This window comes from Pseudorasbora parva, chromosome 5 (genome assembly GCF_024679245.1).
Source record: "Pseudorasbora parva isolate DD20220531a chromosome 5, ASM2467924v1, whole genome shotgun sequence".
Taxonomy (NCBI): Eukaryota; Metazoa; Chordata; class Actinopteri; order Cypriniformes; family Gobionidae; genus Pseudorasbora; species Pseudorasbora parva.
The window spans coordinates 34,282,543-34,305,202 of NC_090176.1; the positions used below are offsets into that span (position 1 = coordinate 34,282,543).

The 22,660-nt window shown below is 38.3% G+C and overlaps 1 protein-coding gene across 8 annotated transcripts in view; it reads left to right on the forward strand.

The window, feature by feature from the left end:
* Nucleotides 1-1,609: 1,609 nt before the first annotated feature.
* dachd (dachshund d) overlaps nucleotides 1,610-22,660 on the forward strand; it is a 148,043-nt gene continuing 126,992 nt past the window's right edge. For 2 of the 8 annotated variants that reach the window (XM_067443989.1, XM_067443992.1), the window contains exon 1: nucleotides 1,626-2,413. In XM_067443989.1, the coding sequence (XP_067300090.1) occupies nucleotides 1,851-2,413 (563 nt within the window). In that variant the 5' untranslated portion in view covers nucleotides 1,626-1,850. Of the gene's footprint in view, nucleotides 2,414-22,660 lie in introns of all 8 variants that reach the window. The other 6 variants (XM_067443986.1, XM_067443987.1, XM_067443985.1 and 3 more) reach the window with 6 other exon arrangements.

Genomic DNA, 22,660 nt, shown 5'->3' on the forward strand with positions numbered 1-22,660 from the left:
TGATTTTTACACTACATGCTACCTCTGTGCCTGAATGACAATTCTGAAATGGCATTCTGCTTATCTTAAAGCAGATCAAATCAGACTAACTTGAACTTATAAGTTAACTTTAGGATAGGGTTTTGCCATTGTACATCCCATATCATTTTCTCTTTGAATTAGGAGAGTTCTGTATGTTTGAAAATCAGTTTTTTTGAAGAAATGCACACACTTAAAAAAAAAAAAAAACTTCAGGTTTCCAATTGAAAATTTTCAAGTGACTGATTGAAATTTTTCAGTTGGCTGAATTTAATTTCTGTGAATTAAATTGCATCAATTCACAACATTTCAATTTGGCCAACTGAAAAATTTAGATATGATCAGTCACTAGAAAATGTCCAATTGTAGCCATTTTTTTTACACTTTTTCTATTACAGTGTATCTGAAGTTACAAAATGAGACATGTGCGAAATAACTGTAGGCTATTAAACTTTGGCGGTCTTTTATTTTTATATCAGGGAGTGTTGTTACACATTTTGTTTCAACATCTGTAACCCCCCTCCCCCTATATTACATTTTGAGACATAATATTCCCATAAATGTCTGTTATGAACTGTGGTGGTTTGTACAGCAAAACATAGAAAATAAACATTAAAAATTGTGCTTCCCTTTATATCATATCACCTATATGAAATGTATTAAAACATATTTAAAATGTTAATTAGAATTAAAAAATATAGAAAAATGTAAGCTATAAAACCCAAAACACGTGCAACTTTCAAAACTGTGTCTAATGTGGGTTACACACTGACTTTATGCACGTTTGTAGGTTCAGTGAAAGTGTTACAGCCTATTTTCTGCGTTTTTTTTTTTTTTTTTTTTTTTTTTTACATGCAGATGAAAGTGAAAGATAGATCAAATTAAACAAACAACCTGCTAATTCAGATGGTAGGCTACCAGTTCTGTCATATAACATGCATAAACCTGACTGCATATCAAATTAATCCAGATATGAAACGTCCTATACCTTTTTTTGTTGTCCTGTGAATTCTCTTCTAACATAAGGTCACCTCAGGAGGGTGGTGCTCAAGTTTGAAGTAATTTCACCCCTGTAGTTGATTTCTGATTGGTTAAACTGACTGTTACAACTCGCCCTGTTCTTTCCTCCAGTCACTCACCTTAAGTTGTGATACTGCTAAATTCACAGTACTTTCTGTATCTATTCGCTAAGTGTCACAGTGATAATAACTTTCATTGATATCAATAACAAACATAGCCTATTTATAATATTTAACTGATCCCTATTTTTTTTTTCTTTAGGCTATATATTTTCCATAAATGCTCGAATTACTATTAATGAAAGTAATTATAAAGTTTACCTTTAAATGTTTACCTTTAAATCACTCAAAAAACAACAACAACTACTACTACTTCGAGTCAGGTTACTTTAAAACAGCGAACGATAGGAAGCAGAGGAGCTCGGCGTATAAAGTTGAGTTTGAGAGAGCATTCCTAGAAGAGGCGCGGGTTTCATCCGAGCTCACGACGGTTGTAAGTAAACGCTGGAAATGTTCCGTACGCTGTTCCACTAGGGTCGCATTAGATTGTGCATGTCTCCGTTTCAAAGGGTTGATAGTGGCTCCTCCCTCTCTGTACCTTGTGACAACAACAACTCATCCACAGAGCAGAGGCACACTTTTCTGCTCATTTTCTTCCTGTCATTCTCTCTCAATCTTTCTCAGAGCCCTAATTTCAGCACGGCACCTCTCCACATCCATTCGCGCGTCGGCGGAGCGCACTCGGGTGGATTTCTCCTTCTTTGCGCTTACTTTTGCATACCCTCTGAACTTATTTGATAGGTGCAGAACACCATGGCCGTACCGGCTGCTCTGATTCCTCCGTCGTCTCTGGTCCAGCCGTGTCCGATCTCAACTTCTTCGTCAGCATCATCAGCATCATCATCATGCTCCGCGATCGCAGCATCATCATCCTCGCCCTCGGCCACTTCTGCGTCTCCCTCTCAGTCAGCGCCCCAGAATCTGTTCCGCGCGGATCTGATCAGCACCAACACCAGCAGCATCTCACTAGCCGGCAAGCCCGTGTACTCGACCCCGTCCCCTGTTGAAAACACCCCGCAGAATAATGAGTGTCGGATGGTGGAGCTTAGGGGCGCCAAGGTGGCCTCTTTCACAGTGGACGGACATGAGCTCATCTGCCTGCCTCAGGCGTTTGACCTGTTTCTCAAACACCTGGTCGGGGGGCTGCACACCGTCTACACCAAACTGAAGCGACTGGAGATCACGCCGGTGGTGTGTAACGTGGAGCAGGTCCGCATCCTGCGCGGACTGGGGGCCATCCAGCCCGGGGTCAACCGATGCAAACTCATCTCCAGAAAAGACTTCGAGACTCTCTACAACGACTGCACTAATGCCAGGTCAGAACAAGTGCCACTCTTTTAGTGCTCGAAACCAGATAATCAACAGACAAGTTATATAAGAAGTGAAGTGAACCTTACAGTAGCTACAAGTAAAAAGAGTACAACTAATGCACTTACTATTATCACTTTTGCACTTTCAAATATATGTTCCAGTTTGAACGGTCCCAACATGATTTTTCAGCTGGGTGCTAGATTACAATTGTTTTAAGTTCAACAAAGAACTTTTTATTATTTCTATAATTGTATGTAGTGCTCTTTATTTATATTGATACATCAATAACTTTAATCTCAATAAGTTATTGATAAGTAAAGGGGTCTGTTGCAAAGAAACTTTGAAGCAATACATATTGTTCTAATATCATTAAAATAATTATAATAAAAAAAATATTAAAATGTGCTAATTCTAGAACACCAAGTAATTAAACTTTTTTCAATGATGGAAAGTTGATTTAAAAAAAGCTAACATTTTACTGAAGTCTTGTAGTGCATGTAAATGGGGTGCTCTTTAAAAAATAAAAATAAAAAGGCACTGTAAAATTAATAAGAATTAATAATTAATAAATGACAGTTGGCTCAAACATGTTTTGTGGAAATCATGTACAAGTGTATGTACAGAGCATGGGGCTTTTTTCTTATGTATTTTTCTACTAACAACTGCAACTTTAATTACTATTATAATTATGTCATTTGTGCATGTTGAAAGTATACTGAGTCCTATTGAGCATGAGAGGAAATATGATTTGGTTTTCTGTTATTTGAGCAGATTTAAACAAGCATGTTTGTCAGAATTATTATAATAGATGCTCTCCTCTTATTAGTTGTATTTATAGGCACACATTTCTTTCCTTTCTTTTCTTCCTCTGGGGAGAAATCAAATCATAGTCAATAAGTGCTTGTATACTTAATGGCAGGAGTGATACAGTGCTTGAAGGTACAAAATCACACAGGAAACAATTACTGCTTGTAACATCGGTGAATAATTCGCCCTGAAACTTTAATGTCACCCTTTAGTGATCAAGTGAATGGGCCCAATAATTACTAGAAAAAGTAAGCTAATTTAAAAATGTCAAGGTGTTGACAGCTCATCTGAAATGAAAACATAAAAACACCTTGCATGCAGCAATTCGAGCCTGAGTGTTGTACAATTTCAGATATTTTTATTTAATGAGGAATTTCAGTGCTATAAACGCTGAACATTAAGTCACAACTTTTTATGAGAATCGCTTTATAATAATTAATATATATATATATATATATATATATATATATATATATATATATATATATATATATATATATATATATATATATATATATATATATATATATTGTGGATCTCGCAAGTGCACAATTTGCACATAATGTTAATATCAATCCTTTTAGATCTGAATGTCTAGAGTGATTTTTTTTTTCATATTAACTATTTTAACACAGAATTATTTCTCACAAACATAACATTAAAATATATATACAAAATAACTTAAAGCACACTCGTAATGGAATTTGCTGTTTTGGACAAGTGCCACTTTCTCTCAGTGTGAGTGTGGATTAAAAACTCTTTTGTTAAATCACACATTATACCAAGATTTTGCACAAAATAACACTTATGATGTGCATTAATATTATTAATGATAAATATTTTTTTCTCTTTCTTGTGATCCACATAAATTGGACTTCTTAATGCTAGTCATAACTGCAGATTGACACCAAATGCATTGCATTCTTTTTTATTAGTGTAATTCTTCATACACTTGATTTAAAACAGTTATTATATATGATTGTGTAAAAATGCATGATGTAAATATTCCCATTAATCTGTGTGTCAAGTGTGGTGTGTGTTCGTCTAGCAGCGGTGCTAATGGAGCAGTCTGCTCACAGTCTTTCCCATGCTGTCTGTGCGAGTTCCTTCTGGGCCTGTGCTCGCTTTCAGTCCGGCTCGGGCTCCCCTCCTCCTCGTGCCGCCATGTCCCAGGGTCCTGAGGTGATGGAGTGTGTGGTTTGAACTCCAGGGCTGGGAAAGAGAGTGGTCAGTGATGGGGTTAAAGGATAATGCAGTGCTACACATTGCTTTAATGATGCTAAAGTGCTGGCCTATTACTGCTGCATAGAGAGGCCTGTAATTGTCTCTGAAAGCACCTGGTACTGCCGGTGTTATGCTGAAATCAATCACCTCCTCCATGTCTGCTTCCCATTTGGAGGATTACATCATTTGTATGGACAAAGGTATCTGCTCGGATGGAACACAAACACGCAGGCTCTTATTTACAGTGTGGATTTAATGTATCTACATCTGCTTTGATTCTCTGTACGGGGAAGGTCAGCTCGCTAAGTCATAACTCTTGCATGGACGTGACTCGTGCTCATATTTTGAATTTTAAAGAAGGATTATTGTGTTTATCTAAAGCAGTATAGATGTTTTTGATATAATGTTATGTTTTGCTGTATGGCTTTAGTTACTTTGGTATAGAGAAGAACTTTACAAAGGATTGTGGATGTGCCGACAGCATAAGAGGTCAGGTTTGAGTCTGGCCTGGGATGTGTTCCAATCCTTTTCCTATTGTCTTGCAAATAAAGGCAAAAAAATGGCAGGAGCACTAGCGAGCTCACTTTTCCAGCATGCTTCTCGGCTTCCAGAGTACTGAAGAAGTGGTAATAATCCTCTTTGCTACGGGATAACAGCGGCCTTACATCTTTGTCTGCTCACGTTAAAAGAATTCCCCATGAAGCGGAGTCAGACTCGCCCCTCTTCTCCCTTCCGCATGAGGACGTGTTCCTCCGGCTCCCCCCCTCGTTCTCCCGGGGACTCTCGGCCCAGATTAATGCGCACCTTCTGCCGCCGAACAGATACGGGGCTGTAATCTCTCTGCTTTCATAGGAGTTATGAGTCTGCCCCGTGAGAAGCAATACTTCAGCTACTTGTTTTCCTTTCCATTTTGTCCGTGTGGGACGGTGCGGTTCTTTTGCCGCCTGGTGACATATGAACTCTTAAGGAAAGGTTATTGAAACACCAGGGCGGTTGGGCTGGAGGTGAGTGCTGAGACAGCTGTTACGTTGGAGGGTTTGTCAGGCTGCGTACGGCCCGGGTGGTTAATTGACAGTTGTTGTCAACAACGGAAGGTTAAATAGATAGCTCTGAATGCACATGCATATTTTAGACTTTACATTTTTTATTTAATTACATTTAAATGAATAAAATAGATGTCTTTTGTGTTCCCCTGAAGTTTGTGTAAATTTAATAAATTATGTTTTAAATGATAATTTGTGAAATTTTTACCTTTATACGTCATTCACAAGAGCATCAGATTTGACAAAAAAATATTTTTGTTTGTGTACAACACAGACTGGCATATTTACAGAGGAGCGTCATTATTTTGTTTAGCACTCAGGGGTGCGTCTTAACACACAGTGGCAGATTTTATCGCTCTTTTTTTCCCTCTCGCTCTCTTTGCAGTGCTCTTCTGATATATTTGTTTTCGACAAGGCACGGATGTGTTTACAGGTACTCATGGGAAATCTTTGGATCGAATTCAAATCATTCCCAGTCAGAGTGGGTGCTAAGATACCCGTCACCCAGCAACCACATCCAAGAGGGAGCTGAGGCGATAATAACTTCAAAAAACAGAGAGACAGATGCTGATTAGGATGAAAGAGTTGAGGGGGTATGTGTGTGTGTGTATGGGGGGGGGGGGGGGGGGTGCATGTTAAAAGGCTTGTTAAAATCACAGATTCATTGTAGCACTTTCTTACAACATACATATGATTCCATATTCCTCACTTGCGATCAGTGCTGATGGATTGAAAAAGGAGCAGATAAACAGTTTTTTTTCCCTGTCGCCGTGAGTCATTGGAGCTTTCCTTGATAGGATTAGCCACGTGTGTTCAAATTAACTGTGCACTTGGCATCCGTCGTCGATGCGAGAGGAGACGGCAAAAGAGTTTGTTATGAACGTGACACTGATAAAAGCAATTTGATATCTCTGGATTCAATTGAGGTTCAATTGGAACAGCCCTCATATTTGCACGCACTTCTAAATTTCAGACAGAAGTTTCTTCTTGACCTTAATATTAAAGGGATAGCTGACCCAAAAATGAAAATCTGTCATCATTCTGTCTTTAAATTTGCGCTAACATTTTAATATGGGGAACACATATTCACTATTATCTATGACTTTTGTCTCAATAATCTGCTTTTTTTACTACTTAATAGTTAGTAAGATAGTTTTTGTAGAGTTTAGGTATTGGGTAGGATTAAAGGATGTAAAATAAGGATCTGCAGAATAAGGCATTAATATGTACTTCATAACTCCTAATAATAATAATAATAATAATAATAATAATAATAATAATAATAATAATAATAATAATAATGCGTTTGATTTATATAGCACTTTTCAAGGCACTCCAAGCGCTTTACATAGAAGGGGGGAATCTCCTCAACCACCACCAATGTGCAGCATCCACCTGGATGATAATAATAAACAGCCAATATCTAATATGCATGCTAATACGCATCTATAGGTAATAGCGAGAATTGAACTCTAAAATTAGTAATTAGTAAAATAAGCGTTACCAAATTTTTTCACCCTAATGTTCTAAATCTTTTTGTCCCCCGGCAGAATATAAAAGGAGATATTCTGAAGAATGTTTGTGTCGTACAATAAAAGTTAATACGTTCCAAAACAACATTGATTGAATCCCTCTCACTTTCATTGTTTGGCCAAAAAAGCCAGACTGTTTTCAAAAAGTCATCTTTTGTGTTCCGTAGAAGGAAGAAAGTGATACAGGTTTGGAACAACACGACTAAAACGCACAAGTCGCGTTAACTGTGCGAATAGCGGACGCTCATGAATTTTAAAACTGGTGACCGTGAGTGATGGCGCGAGTCATCAATCAGTCTCAAATCAAACAAGCAAGTGTAAGTGTGTCAAATCATCTGCAGGTTTCTTTTTTTCTGACCACCACCGGTATGGAATGAGACAGGACAGTGACACTAGCCACCGTAGTCGCACCTGAGACAGATTGCCGGTGAAAAAAGCAATGCATTATGAGCTCTCTGACTCAGAGCCCTGGCATGTCTTTAGCCACCATCCCTACCACATTACAGCGTATTTAGGAAGCAGTGCGCAGACCGCTGACGCTCACGCAGGGACGCTAACCACTACTGACACAAGTTAGAGGGAGCAGATGAGATTTCTTGATTGGAGAGCGATTCCAGGCCTTAGCTCGGCTCTGTCTAATATGGTCACATAAAGAAATTGATTTTCCTCAGAAATTAATTAATTTTTCATATAGCCCAAAGCTGGAGTTTAAAAAGAGAGTGCACTTTCTGGTTTCCTATTTTCCTCCTTTTTTAAAGAATTATTGCCTAATCATATTAATACTTTTGCCCTAAGGATAGAAAGATGATTGTACGAATGCATTCGGAAATATGTATCGCTGAGTATTTATGATTAAATTATGCAAATAACTCGGCTCTCATCCTTCGCGGACCCAGATTGTCTAATTAGGATTGATATGCCGAGTGGATGTTCGGGAATCTGAATACAAGCATGTCCAAAGAGCAGAAAATTGAAAATGACAAGGCCGGAATCCTTAAAAAGTGTTTTTTTTTTCACCGTCTAATTCAGCGTAGCCATATCAGGAGTTAATTTTCCCTGGCTTCATTTTCGTGTTGAAGCTGACATGAGGAGAAAAAAAGAAGAAGAATACTTCAGGGAATCAATCTCAAATGGATTCCAGAAATTTCCTCTTCTTGTTTTTTTCCTCCGTCTTCAAGATCATATCAAATGATGAATCTCCTCTTTTATAAACTTTTTCATGTTATCACGGAAATATCTGCGTTGTTTGAGCTCAATGGCCTCTTCTTGTCCCACTCTACTATGATAAAAGTGAATGATGGGAAATCTACCCTGTAAGAATGATATTTACTCTGTTATAAAATGGAGGAATGTCATGATGGATGTTTTTTGATCTCTGTGTTTTGAAAGAAGACATCAAAAGCTGGATATTTAAGTTTGAACCGCTGTCACGAGGTGCGGGGAAGCTCGGAGATGCCGTCAGCAGGTTTTGGCGGGACTGCGGTGAAGGACAGGTGACTGCTGAGGTCTCGAGGCTGTTTTCATTTAGGTCAGAACAAGCGCCACTTTACAGCGCAATGAGAGCACCATAACTCCATTAAAGGAAAACAAATGGCTCTGAAGAGCTGGAGACACTTTTCCATGGACAAAATAAATAGAGCTCTCAATTCAATTCACTTCAAGCTCTCCTGCAAAAATGAATTATATTATTAATGTACCGTTCATAGAACTGCTTTCAGAATTTTGCCATAAATTATATATTTAGTAATTTATGAATACTCCATGAAATATATGTTACAGGGCATGTTAAGAGTTTTTTTCCCCTTTAAAATACATTAGCATTTTTTTTCCGTTCCGCCAAAACAACTGAATAGTTCCCCCACTCGATCAGATAATTCAAAAGGAAAGGAAATAAAAGACAAAGTTATCAATTTTTCTAAGCTACATTCTTCTTTTAGAAGTGCGACAAAAGGCTCCTAACACCTCTGAAGGTATCTCATAAAGTTCTGATTGTTATCTAATCTCTACCTGGCCCTCAGCTAATGACACTCGAGAATAGAATGGAACTCTATCAGAGCTCAAAGCATGATGGGCCTTTGACAAAGCTGAGACTCCAGCCCTCTCTTATGAAGCTGGAATCCTCACGGACCGCACAGAAGCCTATCAAGTCAATTTAGCACAATTGAATCATAATAGAAAAGCCAAATTTCGGTGCTCGTTGCCGCTGAGGACACCATATGTTTGCCATATTGGTGCAGTTGTTGACTCGTTTGTATCTTATTCTCGACACCTTTTTGAGGAAGGCATCTTTCTTTTAACATTTTTTATTCAGTAGCTTGTATTTCATTTAATTCATCCATTGCATTGATGTAAACATGTAAGCGTCAAGAATTTTGATTATATTCAAAATATGTGCAACTGTGTTCTGTCCTGCATTTAAAGGGATAGTTCACCCAACAATGAAAATTTGATGTTTATCTGCTGACCCCCAGGGCATCCAAGATGTAGGTGTGTTTGTTTCTTCTGTAGAACACAAATTAAGATTTTTAACTCCAACTATTGCTCGTATAATGCATGTTAGACCCATTGGCATGCATTATATGAGCAACGGTTAGAGTTAAAAATCTTAATTTGTATTCTGCTGAAGAAACAAACACACCTACATCTTGGATGCCCTGGGGGTAAGCAGATAAACATCAAATTTTTATTTTTGGGTGAACTATCCCTTTAAATATATGCACCATTTTAAAATGCGTCTGTAGCCTCTTTATGAAAGCAAAGCAAACAATTAGGAGACCTAATTAGCTCGATCGTGGTATGCCAACTGAAGGCCAGTGTGAATGAGCGTTGCATAGCACACAACTCTCTGCTGGGGAAACTTCCCAACTTGCATTGCAGCCCATTTAAAACAAATGGAAATATTTCTTCTAATAACTGTAGTACAAAGTACGCATATCCCCAACAACAGATCCCTAAACCGCCCGAAACCCTCCATGGGCAATACTGTATTTCATTATCAGCAAACAAAGGTGTTGTTCCTTTGAAAGCAATCCAGAGCTTCTCACGTTGCCGTTGTCTAAGTCCAGTGAGACAGGCATTCTGATAACTCTTTCTGTGATGCTCCGCTTGAGTTTCTCCTGCAGACTCGAATGTCAGCTTCTCGCTTTAAAAAAGAAAGTGTTTTTTCCATACCAAGTGGCTGTGGTACTCGGCTATTATTACTCTCTTCTTAAAGACTGACAGTTTGCTCCAGAGAGACATGACACCAAACTCGTCTGCTGGAGGCGTAACACTGCATTTCCCGTCTGTCCAATCAGATATTCGTAAACTGACGACACCTGGCAGGAGAAGGTAAATGGTGAGCCCAGAGCTGTAGCAGACACAGATATTGTGTTCATGCCTTTGTGTGATAGAAAGATACCAGACACAATTACATACTCAAAAGCAAAAACACATTCTCATAATCACTCGCAATAATTTGTACTAGATGGTGAAATCGCATGATATCAATGCACAACTTAGATCATACAAAAATGTTGTACTTTTACACGTTTCTGTATTACAGTCATTGGTTTTAGGGATTAGGAAAGGTGTTGTATTTGTGTGACCATCTCAAACGCGTAAATTTTTATATTTTGTGTGAGACCAGGGTTGAGAAACAGATCAAACCAAATATTTATCAGAGCAGAGGTGGCTCTTTCATAGCTCAGGAGACTTTCTCTCAACTTTCTGTGAGATCTTTGATCTTAAAATGAATTATTAAAATATATTTAATTAGCCATAACTGTAAAATTCATTTGAATTGCATACCTCATATAATTTGTATTGACTTTTTACTGCACAGTTTGAGATATTTCGTGATTTAAGATGCTTATGAGATTAATTGCGTCTTTTTCTCAAGAGAAAAATCTTTTGAGAATTTGAAGAGCTCTTTTTTGTGATTTTTCTTTGCCATGATATTTGTTGTTGTCTTTGCATTACTGCTATTAATTTTAAGAAATGCTTAAAGGGGTGATGAATTGAGAAATTCTGTATATATATCAAAAACCTTTTGATATATAAAAGGTCATGGTAATATAAGATTATCCTGTAAATTTCAGAGCTGAAAACATTGTTAGTCAAAGAAAAGCTTTTATTGACACCAGGCCCAGAAAAGGATTGTGTGCGCATCTTTACATCATCGTGTTGTGAAACACAGCCTCTACAGAATAATAAGCACATGTGTTTCAGTAGCCCCGCCCACTGACTCATCGGATCACGCTAGCCAGCAGCAATAAACATGCAGAAGAAGATAGCAAGATATTGTTGAAGAACACAGTCGCTGCGTAAGCTTCCTTCGGATCATAATATTAGGAATGTGTGATTTATTTATTTATTTATAATGAAGTTCCAGCTCATGTGGGGAAGTCATGTACGCGTGTTTGCTTCATTTTACCACGGAATCTTTTGTAAACAAGATACCAAAACGTACACCTGTCGGAAGGTGTATTCCGACAGGTGTACGTTATTCCTTTAATATTATTCCAATAATATTCCTTTCTTGATCTGGGCATGCATATGTGTGTGTGTGTGTGTGTGTGTGTGTGTGTGTGTGTGTGTGTGTGTGTGTGTGTGTGTGTGTGTGTGTGTGTGTGTGTGTGTGTGTGGTTTGTGCTTCTATCCACCAATCCGGCGGGCCAAGTAATACAAAAATGATATTCCAATCAATCACGGTGGATGAGAAATAAATAATTGTGTTTGTTTGATAAAGACGTTTACGAGCCCTGTGATCAAGAGAATCATTCCGGTTGCCGCTTTCAAAAAATCCCTCCCTAATGTGGACTGAACTGACAAAGTAGTTGAAGCTCATTAAATATGCAAATCTTATCCAATCCTACCCGTGGGCATTTACTTCCAAGTCTCCAGTGCGGCACGCCCATCAAAACCCAGCGTTCAGGAGAGATCCTCTAAACCAGTGTAGAAAATAGCCTATTACTTATTAGTTAAGATGAAACCACACAAATGTCATTAGTTGACCTCAGACATATAAAAAAAAATTAAAAAGCCTGTTCATGACACGTTTAAGTGTTGCCCATCCCATGCTCTTACTGCATCAGAAAGGATTATGTTACTAATGATTTTAATTGTTGTTTTTACATTAAGATATGACCTCATGAAGAGATGATTCAGAGAAAACAGTTGCCTTGAAAGTTCTGCTTGTTGTTTTCATTTCAGAGAACTTGAAGAGAAGGTTCATGGCTGCACATACATTTACATATTTACATTCATGTGCTCCGGAGAGAGAATATTCTTCCAAAGTGTCTTAAAGAAGGATAATTTATTCTAGTTGTGGATCCGGTCTCACATTTTAAACTCTGTTGTGAGCTGTGTCTCCATTCAGACAGCTTATACTGTGCTAATACAACATTCCCAGCATAATGTGTCTGTCCACATCTATTATCCCGCTCTGGAACAGGCAGTGTGATATCCGTAAACTTCACATATGAATAGGCTCAGCTGAAAAGGAGAATGAATTAAGTCAAGCTGACATCGCATGCCAATAAGCTTTGTTTCATTCCCAGTGCAGTATTCATTTGCGGCACAGAAAGATTTATTGCATGATTGACAATTATGAGAGGATGACCTAGTTTTTTGTAATGGAACAAAAATGGTTTTCATGGGACGCCACTGCCTGTCTGTGTATTCTGTGGATGCCAACCAAGTAATAAGTAGTTTTTCTCACCAACAGAAACTGTTGAGGGGGAGGCGGGGGGAGGTTTGAAAGAACAGTGAATCACTTTACTTTTACTCAATATATTTTGTCTAGGATAATTCAGTATTAAGTGTCAGTGTTCCCTATAGACATCAGCTCCCTTTAAGCTAATACATTCAATTTGCTCCTCAAAGTTATTTTCAATGCGATTTGACATGGTTCTCCCTGCAGACGAGCACTTAAGTAACTTTATACATGGAGGAGGTATGGTATATCCATTGAATATGCTACAAAACTCTCCTGCACTCCCAACATCCTTACATACAGCTACTTCTACTTAACCAGAGCCATTTTCATTGGGTTCTGGCTAATATTTCATGATTCATGCATTTTTGATCTTACCTTTCTATTAACTGTTTTATTCAGCTCAGTAAAGCTCATTACAGCTGTGAGGAGGGCTCCGGACCCCACGGGACCATTGGTTGAGTGGAACCACAAATGGCACAAGCAGGGTTTAGCCAGAAGTTAATATCCTGCAAAATTGTTTCTGAGTAGCTTGGTAGAATACGGATGATTAAATGACACGAGCAGATCAAAAAAACGTTTTCTCTGACTACAAAGTGTTAAGTGCCGGTGCTTTCAAGCGCTACAGATCTCCCAAGGTTGCCATTAAGTGGAATAGGACTTATTTAATGGGAAAGACTGTCCTGCCGAGAAGGGAGAAGAGAACACGGTGCTGAGAGCACAGTGGAAGGTTTTGTTAGCTGTACAGAGAGCAGCAAAGCCTTGACAAAACAACAACAACAACAGAAAAAGACTGTCAGTTCATTTGCCGGAAGTTGATTTTATTATCACTTTGATCACTCTGAGGTTAAATAAATATACAATGTACATGAAATTGTGTATATATACACCCGGACAACATAAAATGAGAAAGACAGCTAAAGTGACATGATTACTAACAGACAGCGGATAAATGGCTATCTATCTGTCACTTAAAGTGGCTACAGCCTTAATTATGCTGAATTTTAAGGCTTTATATAATGTAAACTATTGAGTTATTAAAAAAAATCACCCCCTCACAGTTGTCATGAAGGGAAAAGTTAGCCGTATAGACCAAAACCAAAAATTTGTACCATTTGTACATTTGTAAACATGCTATTTCAGCTATTAATTTGGGCATTTTATCATGGGGCTCAATGAGTTTCTGCTCCCTTATTTATTCTGTCGAGGAATTGCAGTTGAAGTTACTTCTGTACTGGCTTCAACAGAAACTGGGGGAGGTTGCCGCTTGATTTATTTAGTTTTTCAAAATATATTTTATATTTATTTTGTATAAATAAATATAAAATATATAATATAAATGCAATTGTATATATATTTTTTTATATACGCCATATATATCATATATATACCATATTTATTATTTTAGTAATAATTATAGAGTTGTGTGTTCTAGTTAGACTGTCAGTATTAGTGATCGGGATTATAGTGGTTTTTTATTCATCGGTTTACTAATACCTTCGGTTTACTACTACTATACTATCGGTTTGCATACTGATTACTGATAATATCGGTGGATCGGTTTCCACTAATATTACATCGGTTACTAATTCTAAGTGTAATATGCGGTTCTGAATTCAGCACCTGTGACTATCATCTTCACAAGTGAGTTATTCACTCATTCATTCAACTCGTTCAAACTCACACATGTTCATTCAAGAAATTAACTGTTTTCATGAGTCATTGAATCATTATTCAAACACTGTTTAGTGCTGCTTGGAGACGGGTGACGCCATTTGTTTATGTTTTGAATTATTTTCACTGGGGAAAAAAAAATGGACTGGCAACTATTAATATTGTGTCTTAATGAACATGTCTTTGTTCTACATTCGGAACAAATCTTGTTTGTGTGTAATTGTGTAAATATTTGGGCCAAGCCGTGCTACATGTGCAGTGTTGACAATGTGCAGTTTCCTAGTGAAACAAACCAACAACAACAAAAAAACGTTTGTCTCACTCATTATTTATGGTACAGCAGTTTGGCTCTTTTAGCAAGCATTTATTTCTGTGTAGCGACTTGACCTTTTGTTGCGGTCAGAGCGTTATCCGATTCTTTCCTCTTTTTGTCTTCAGTGCTGCGAATTCCTGAAGCTTCACCTTATGGTGAACAAATGTGAACAGACACAGTTTCCTAGTCTCTCTTTAGCCCTCCTCCCAAAGATAAAATGCTGTGTTACCGATTCCGAGAAGACAGATTAAGGGTTGTAAAATGGAGTATGAGGATTTTGCAGTTATCAAATGTCCTCTCACTCTTGACCTTTCAAATGTCAGAAAAGGAATGTGAGACAAAAGCAAGCTCACAGATCTGATTACACGGATCAAAAGTGTCTTTACGCTCCTGTCAGTGACAGGGATGTTTAATTGGAGGATACTGGGGAGGGCGGCTAAAACAATACATCATATTTATGTCTTCTGTGCTGTTTTTATACTTTAAGTATTGTAGTGCTGGAAACAGCTCCTAGTTGTTGGGGCATTATGTAATTTTCCCTTGATAAAAGAACCTCTTCTGCAGCTGTGTCTCTTGCTTGTCTCACAGTCACATTCCAAATAGTCTAATATTATTCCAAGAGTTGCACAGCTTTGAGTGGGGCCCTCAAATGTGTACTTTAAAAGAATAGCACACATGCTCACGGCTATGATATGTATATTCGTTTTGCCATGGAAGGAGATTTGAGACAGGATAATTAAAGGTGCGCTTCTCAAAGGGTCAGGGTCAAGCCAATAGGAATGTCAGAGACTTGCGAGGCTATGACAGCTCTTTTCAACAGGCCACGGCGGACTGGTGCGGGCAGAGATAGCGCAGTGCCCCAGAAAGGGCAGCACGCTGACAGCTCTCCAGCCACGCCGTCCCAGCAGGAAGGCATCAGTTTGAGAAACAGATAGCGAGCGAGCGAGCCCGTCGGCGGCGTGGACCGAATCGGGACAGATTAGGCGTGGCCCGCGGGTCAGCCCGTTCCCAGCGTTTTGCTCGTGGCCTCCTGGACCCTTGAGTGTTATTAATAAAAGACAGGGCCAAAGTGCTCATTGAAAATCTCAAACTCACCTCTTTCATTAGAGTTGGCGTATGTTGCCTGCACACCAACACACCATTAGTATGCTAGCTGTGGACACTAGTTGACATGTAATGTGCCCTACAGTTGTCTTGTTGGAACTTTCTTTTTCCTATTTTTAACCTCTGTAACTTAAAGGTGATATTTTTTATGTTAAAATTCTTCTATCACAACTTAATATGCTGAGACAACTAGTGGTCTACCACTATATCCCCTGGGCTAATATAAAGTATTGTCTGACATTTGGTAATGTATTCATTATAGACATCAACCGTAAGATTTACTATTTGGACTTTTATTTTGACAAATTCAAATTGCGATTATTCTTGTTAAAATTAAAAAACTAAATATTTAACAAAATAAGAAATTTTACTATTACAAAACATACGTTATAAGCAACTCAAACTCGCAGTCTTTCAGACGGAGCAGCATTTTATACCGATCACAGAGCTGCTCTTCACTGACACACATATTTATGTAATTAAAATTGCAGCCTTTATGCTTTCATAATTGCACATAAGCCAGATCGCGATTGCAGTTTAATTTTGATTAATCATGCAACCCCTGCTGGACACACACAATAGAGCAACTTTACATCTTAGTTTTAAACTCTGGTGTGCTGTTTCTATTTGGATTCTCTGTTATATTAAGTCCATGATAATTGTTATATCTTTTATGTCGTATAATTAATTTATAGGTATATAAAATAAAACACAGTGAAAAAAAAAACTGTACACAGATTCATTTGCACAGCGTTCATTTAAACACAAACTTTTGAAAACAAATTGTTTATTTGAAAACAATGACATAATGCTCATGCATTTTATGTATTCATTCTATTAGAGTGTAGTATGTTTCTTTAAAAAATGACTTCAACTCCTGGCCTGGCATGTGTAAAAGCATTTTTAGTCATTTTCGCAAATCTGTGTGCAAAAAGTGAACATTTTTAAGTACATCATTGTCCTGTAAACATACCCTTAAATATATATTTCTTTATATCGCCCACCCTGATCGCTATGCATCCTGTGTCATTGGTTATTAAAATAAAGGTCCACCTCTAGAGACTACTATAAGCAAGCATCCTGATCTTGATGAAATGTGATTAAGTTGCCAGTTTTGTCGAAATTCATACAGTTTGATTCGTATAAAATCTTATTCACTAGCCTAGAAATCTAGGCGCACCCTAGCGGCAGTAAATCTACTTTGCAGCGAGTGTCGTCTAGCAACTCTCTTTATAGACTTGTGAGCTGGAAAAAACAAACTCTGGTCAGGACAATCAAATCATGTATAGAGTCGGTGGGCGGAGCTTAACATAATGACAGCCGAGTTGTGGAGGTGCTTCTTGTAAACAAAGGAGCTGGCTTTGGCCGCGAATCTGGAAGACTTGAAGTGAAGCTTTTATTTGAGAAAAGAACAAACAGCACTGAAATCATTCCTAAGAAAGGAAGATGTGTTCAGAGTTTTGCCGGATACAGCGGAAGTTTAATTACTAACTAGCGCCGCTTCACGTTGCTCTGGTTGGTTGTAGCGCTATCCAATTGCATGCAGAGGGAGTTTGAAAGACAACCGTTTATCCCGCCCCTCGGATTGAGCTGTCAATGGTGAGTTTCCAGACCAAACATCTTGATGTGGCTCTGGGTTGTCAGGCTACTTTTTCACCCCTATCCTTACAAAAAATACATTTGTTCAACCAATGGCAGATTTCAGAAAACCTGTTTTAAAACAGTCAGTATTTTTGTAATTCCGTTTGGTGATGCTAGTTGCGCAGAAATGAAAACCTTCACTTTTAACTGGGCCACTGTTCATTTAGTGTATTTTTCACAGTAAATAATCTCAACACGTTAAGTGAGTATTTCTGTACACACAGAGATAAACCATGCTCCCATAACTCTCTCCTTACCTTAAGTGATGACTGGTGTCGTACCTGTCATGTGTTTAAAAGGAAGCATAACATGATGGAGCAAGATCTCAGATCGAGATGTGCAGGTGTGCGACGGCCATGATTTATATGCCATTCCTCAATAAAAAGGATGTCAACTTCAAGCCTTAATGAAAGCTCTTGAACGTAGTTCAAGATATATGTGAGATATGTTGACAGTAAGCATGCAAATGAGGTTAAATGTGTGCAAACTGAAATGAATCACCTCCTGTCTCTGCCATTTCTTCAGCAGTTATCTTTTTGGTGGTTACGTAGCGGCTCGTGACACATTCCGTCCTTTGTTTCAAACTGCTAACTGTATTTAATTTCACATCTTATCGGCCTAGGCTTTGTCTGTCTAGCGGCTCCTCCCGAGTCAAAGCGACCCCTTGAGATAAACTCTGTCAGACTCCGGGGTGATTTATTAAATTCTGATTTCTGTGAAGGACTTTAATGGGGGTGGGGTGGGGAAATACATTGCAGGTGGCTACCAGCTTTAGGCACTGTTTGTTCTCTGATATATCCACTAAAGGTAGAAGAAAGAGAGAAGTACAAATCTAAGTGGGATTTCCTTCCTTTGTTGTGGCAAGAGGAACCTTCCCTCTGCAATTCCCCTTTAATTTCACCATTGCAGCAGTTGTTCTGAATAACTGCTGTTTAGAATAGAGATGACTTGAGGAACTCGGGGCTATTTATATTATCCTGCGACCCAGAAGAGTAAATTTACATTCATGCAAATCCACTAGCGGACACCTAAAAGTGTCTCTGACCCTCTATCCAAATCTATAAGGGAAATGTTCTGACCCAGTCTTAGCCCTATTTGATTAAACTAGTTTGCATCTCTTTTTGGCCCTGCACTTGTCGGCGATGCATGCATCATGCTAACCATTTAAAGTAATGTGTGTGTGTGTGTGTGTGTGTGTGTGTGTGTGTGTGTGTGTGTGTGTGTGTGTGTGTGTGTGTGTGTGTGTGTGTGTGTGTGTGTGTGTGTGTGTGTGTGTGTGTGTGTGTGTGTGTGTGTGTGTGTGTGTAAAATGTGCTAGTCAATGTATTATTAATTTACAGCCGAATATGATTAACCACGGCAGGCGTTTCATTTCAAGGTTGTGCTCATATGGCCTCGTCTTTTTCTCAAGCCATTAATGGCAGGGGAACATGGCCCATAAAAGTGATATGTTACTTATTCTTGTGGAATCTGTGAATGGCGCTATTATTAGCGCCTGATGTTCACTATGTCATACTTGTTAGCCTGTTATTTTCAATGAAGATATGCTTTCATACATCCCAAACAAACAATTTCATTTATTTGTTGGCTCTGCATTTATTACTAGCTATGTGGTATGTAAACGGTCTTTTGCCAGTTTCCTCTACTTGTTTAAAAGTGTGTGTGAACCCAGGGTCGAATACATATTCTTAACAATAAATGTATTCTTAACTGCTATTCTCTCCTTATTTTTTAACTTAAAAATACAGTGTGTATATATATATATATATATATATATATATATATATATATATATATATATATATATATATATATATATATATATACACTCTGAAGTGACTAAAATAGTATAAAAATTAGGGCTGTCAAACAATAAAAATATTTAACTGCGATTAATCGCATGATTGTTTTGAGTTAACTCGCGATTAATCGCATGATTGTCATGAGTTAACTCGCGATTAATCACATGATTGTCATGAGTTAACTCGCGATTAATCACAATTTAATCGCAGATTTTTATATGTTGTAAATGTATCTTAAATTAAGTTTGAATTAAGTTTTTAATACTCTAATCGACATGGGTATATGAACAAATATGCATGCTTTGTGCAAATGCACGTTTATTATTAGTGAAACCATACTTATTCAATAATAATCAATAATACAGCATGAAGACTAGATATGTATCAAAGGTCATAGATGTTTATCGAAGAACTTGTTCATGTCTCTTAAGCCTAAGCTTAAAAATTCAGAATAAGCAGGGATTTCTCTCATTTTAAGAATATAAATAAAGGTAGTTTTACTAGCAGTTTAGTTCAGAGCAAAAACTGGTAATGTGAAAGCTGTCATGTGGACCTGGGAGCGCACCAGAACCACACCATACTGGAGGAGGTCCATATTCCACGAGTAGGAATATAGTGCGGCCCATTTAAGAGACACGCGCTCCCTATTGAACTGCCGGTATTTTGTGTGTGCGTGCCGAACTATTCTGCGATTCACATGAACACGGATTCAGGATTCAGGAGCGCTCTTGTTCAGAAAAGTAACCTGTGCATTCGTTTTAGACAATTGTAATGCATTTAATTCAATATAACACATGTAGGCCTACTGTAAGTGGTGATGTGTCAATGATTTACCTCAGACATGAGCGAGAGTGAGCTTCAGTGTATTTGCGCATCGCTCGGACTGCAGAGAATGTTCTCAATATAAACAGACTTTTCTTTCGACCTGTTGTCTAATATGGTTAAACAGAAAATATGGTAGCTTATAGGCGCGATTAATGTTTGCTGCTGCATCCTTTACGTCTATGGCTGATCTCAATTTCTCCAACTATGAGCTATGCCACGTATCAAACAGAAAATCGCACTGCATTAACGTGCGTTAATAAATTTAGTGCCTTTAAAATGAATTTGTGTTAACGCGTTATTAACGATGAATCTGCACATGAATCTGGCCCGAAGGTTCAATTCAGAATGAAATTGAGTTGAGAATGACTTTTTGAATTACAAGTAATGTCCTTGAATTTGAACTGAGGTCGCAAACAGGATGAAGAATATCAATTTGAATATGAAAGTCAGAGTTAAACTGAATTGTTCAAATTAAGTTATATAACTGTATTTTCTGCTTGACAAAACTTGCACATCGGTATGAAATATTTACAGTATGTTTGAAATTCTGTTTTAAAAAATGTGTATTTAGTATCTCCTCCGATCTTGTTGGCAAGTGCTATTCACACTAGCTCCGCCTTACAATGCCTGGTTGAGCCAAACAAGATAAAAAAGCCACTCATATTTCAACGTCTTTAGTGGCACAATCAGTAAGGCTTCAGGATCTTGGTTTTGGCACAAATGACCCGGGTTTGAATCTGCCTTTTGCTCTTATCCCTTTTCCTGTCACACATCACATCAGAACAGCATTTACTTTCAATAAAAATTACGATGTTCTAAAAGTGGGGGAAAAAAGTTTATTGGGTAGGGTTAGGGGTAGGTGTTGGGTGGCATCCATTTAATAATTGTAATACATATAATAATTTACACTTTTATTATTGCATCCTGATATGTATAAATTGCATGTAATTACTATTTACACATGTTGCAAATAACTGCTACTTTTACATGGTGTAAATAAAATATATGTTCACTTAGTATGCTATTTCACTTAGAAAATAGCATCTATCGCTATTGGTGTAAATAGCTATCAGGCTGTTGTGGACAAACGCTACATTTCCCAGAATGTATCATCTCTATTGAATTTCTATGAAGTGCAGTTCTTCCTGTCATTCCAATTCAAATACAACTTCCTCTGTGGAAATGCAGTTCATATTCACATGCATGCATTGAAAGAAAAGCAATTCTTCAATTCTAAATGCCTGGCCACACTCTGCTCAACACCCCCCCGAAAAAAAAAAACCCAACAACAACATGTCTCCTTTACAGCTGGATCCAGTGGCCGTCTGCTGTGATCCCCACGTCTCACATTTTCTATTGTTCTCGGCTCGTCAGTATCTTTTGTCTTTTGCCGCTGATTTGTCTTTTGATCTTTGCAAGTGATTTATTTGCATGCAATCGGTTTTCACACACCGCTCACCCACTCGCCACCACCACCACCACCACCCCCTTCCCTTCAGCCTCAGGAAATTTGGAATGGGTCTCCAGTAACCTTGGCAGAACCAAACAAAGGTAAACAAGTTGATCTGGTATGTTTTGATGCCGCCCTTCACCTTGAAATGAGAAATTTCAAGGTGAAAGTGTTCACCATACTGTAAATACAATACTTTTTTTTTTTTTTACATAATATCTGAACACTTTAATGAAGCTGGTTAGATGGTTCTTACTTCCACCTCTCTCCTTTGAGCTCCCCTGATAGCCCCATTTCAAGTCTGCAAAATCGCTCCAAGATCGGGGAGTTCGGTGGAAGACTCTGATGTCTTGAGACGGCAACAGTTTTTCCTCTGTTTGCTTGGTTAAAAGCATTGTGGGTTGGGGGATTGGAGTTGACAACCCTGAGGGTATTAGAGCTGTTTGCCTTCTCTCTCTCTCTCTCCCGCTTTTTTTTCCACTCGTCTGCAGCTGTTTGAGTCTCCTCCCGCCAGCTGTCAGTTAGACTCTCTCCGTAAACACCTCCACATACCACCTGCTTCCCACTGGGGAAATAGGTGTATGGTAGAAAAGTTTGAACAATACGGAAAGGCGGACAGGTGGAGAATCTGTATTCAGGCTGTGAGTCCAAGGTCTGACAAGGCAGTTAAGTGGCATCTTTGTCCAGGGTTTTTCAGAGTTACAATAATTCTAATTAGCAGGGCTGTGTTTGAAAAAGCGTTCTCACTCGGTTTTCCGAATGAAAGCCGCCTTGATGAATCTGAAAGTTATGAAAGACCTGGACGCATAAATCAAAGACAGGAAACGGTTGAAGCTGCATCCACATTGCGGAATAAATGCAATTTGCCGTTTGGTAGAACTGTTTGAAAAATGCAGGTTCCTTCTTCAGCAATTACATCATAAAACCTCGATTTGACAGATGTGTGTGTGTGCGTGTGTTTGGTGTTAAGTTACGGTCTAAATGAGCAGTAAACCAGACAGGTATCTTTTCATCTATCAATAAAAGCATTTATTCTGTCTCTCGGAACGTTGCAGAGCCCGAGGAGAACTTTATTTAACTTTCCGTCATCCTTCCAAGACTAAATTCATCAATCCTGACATTATCTGAACGCAAATTGTAAG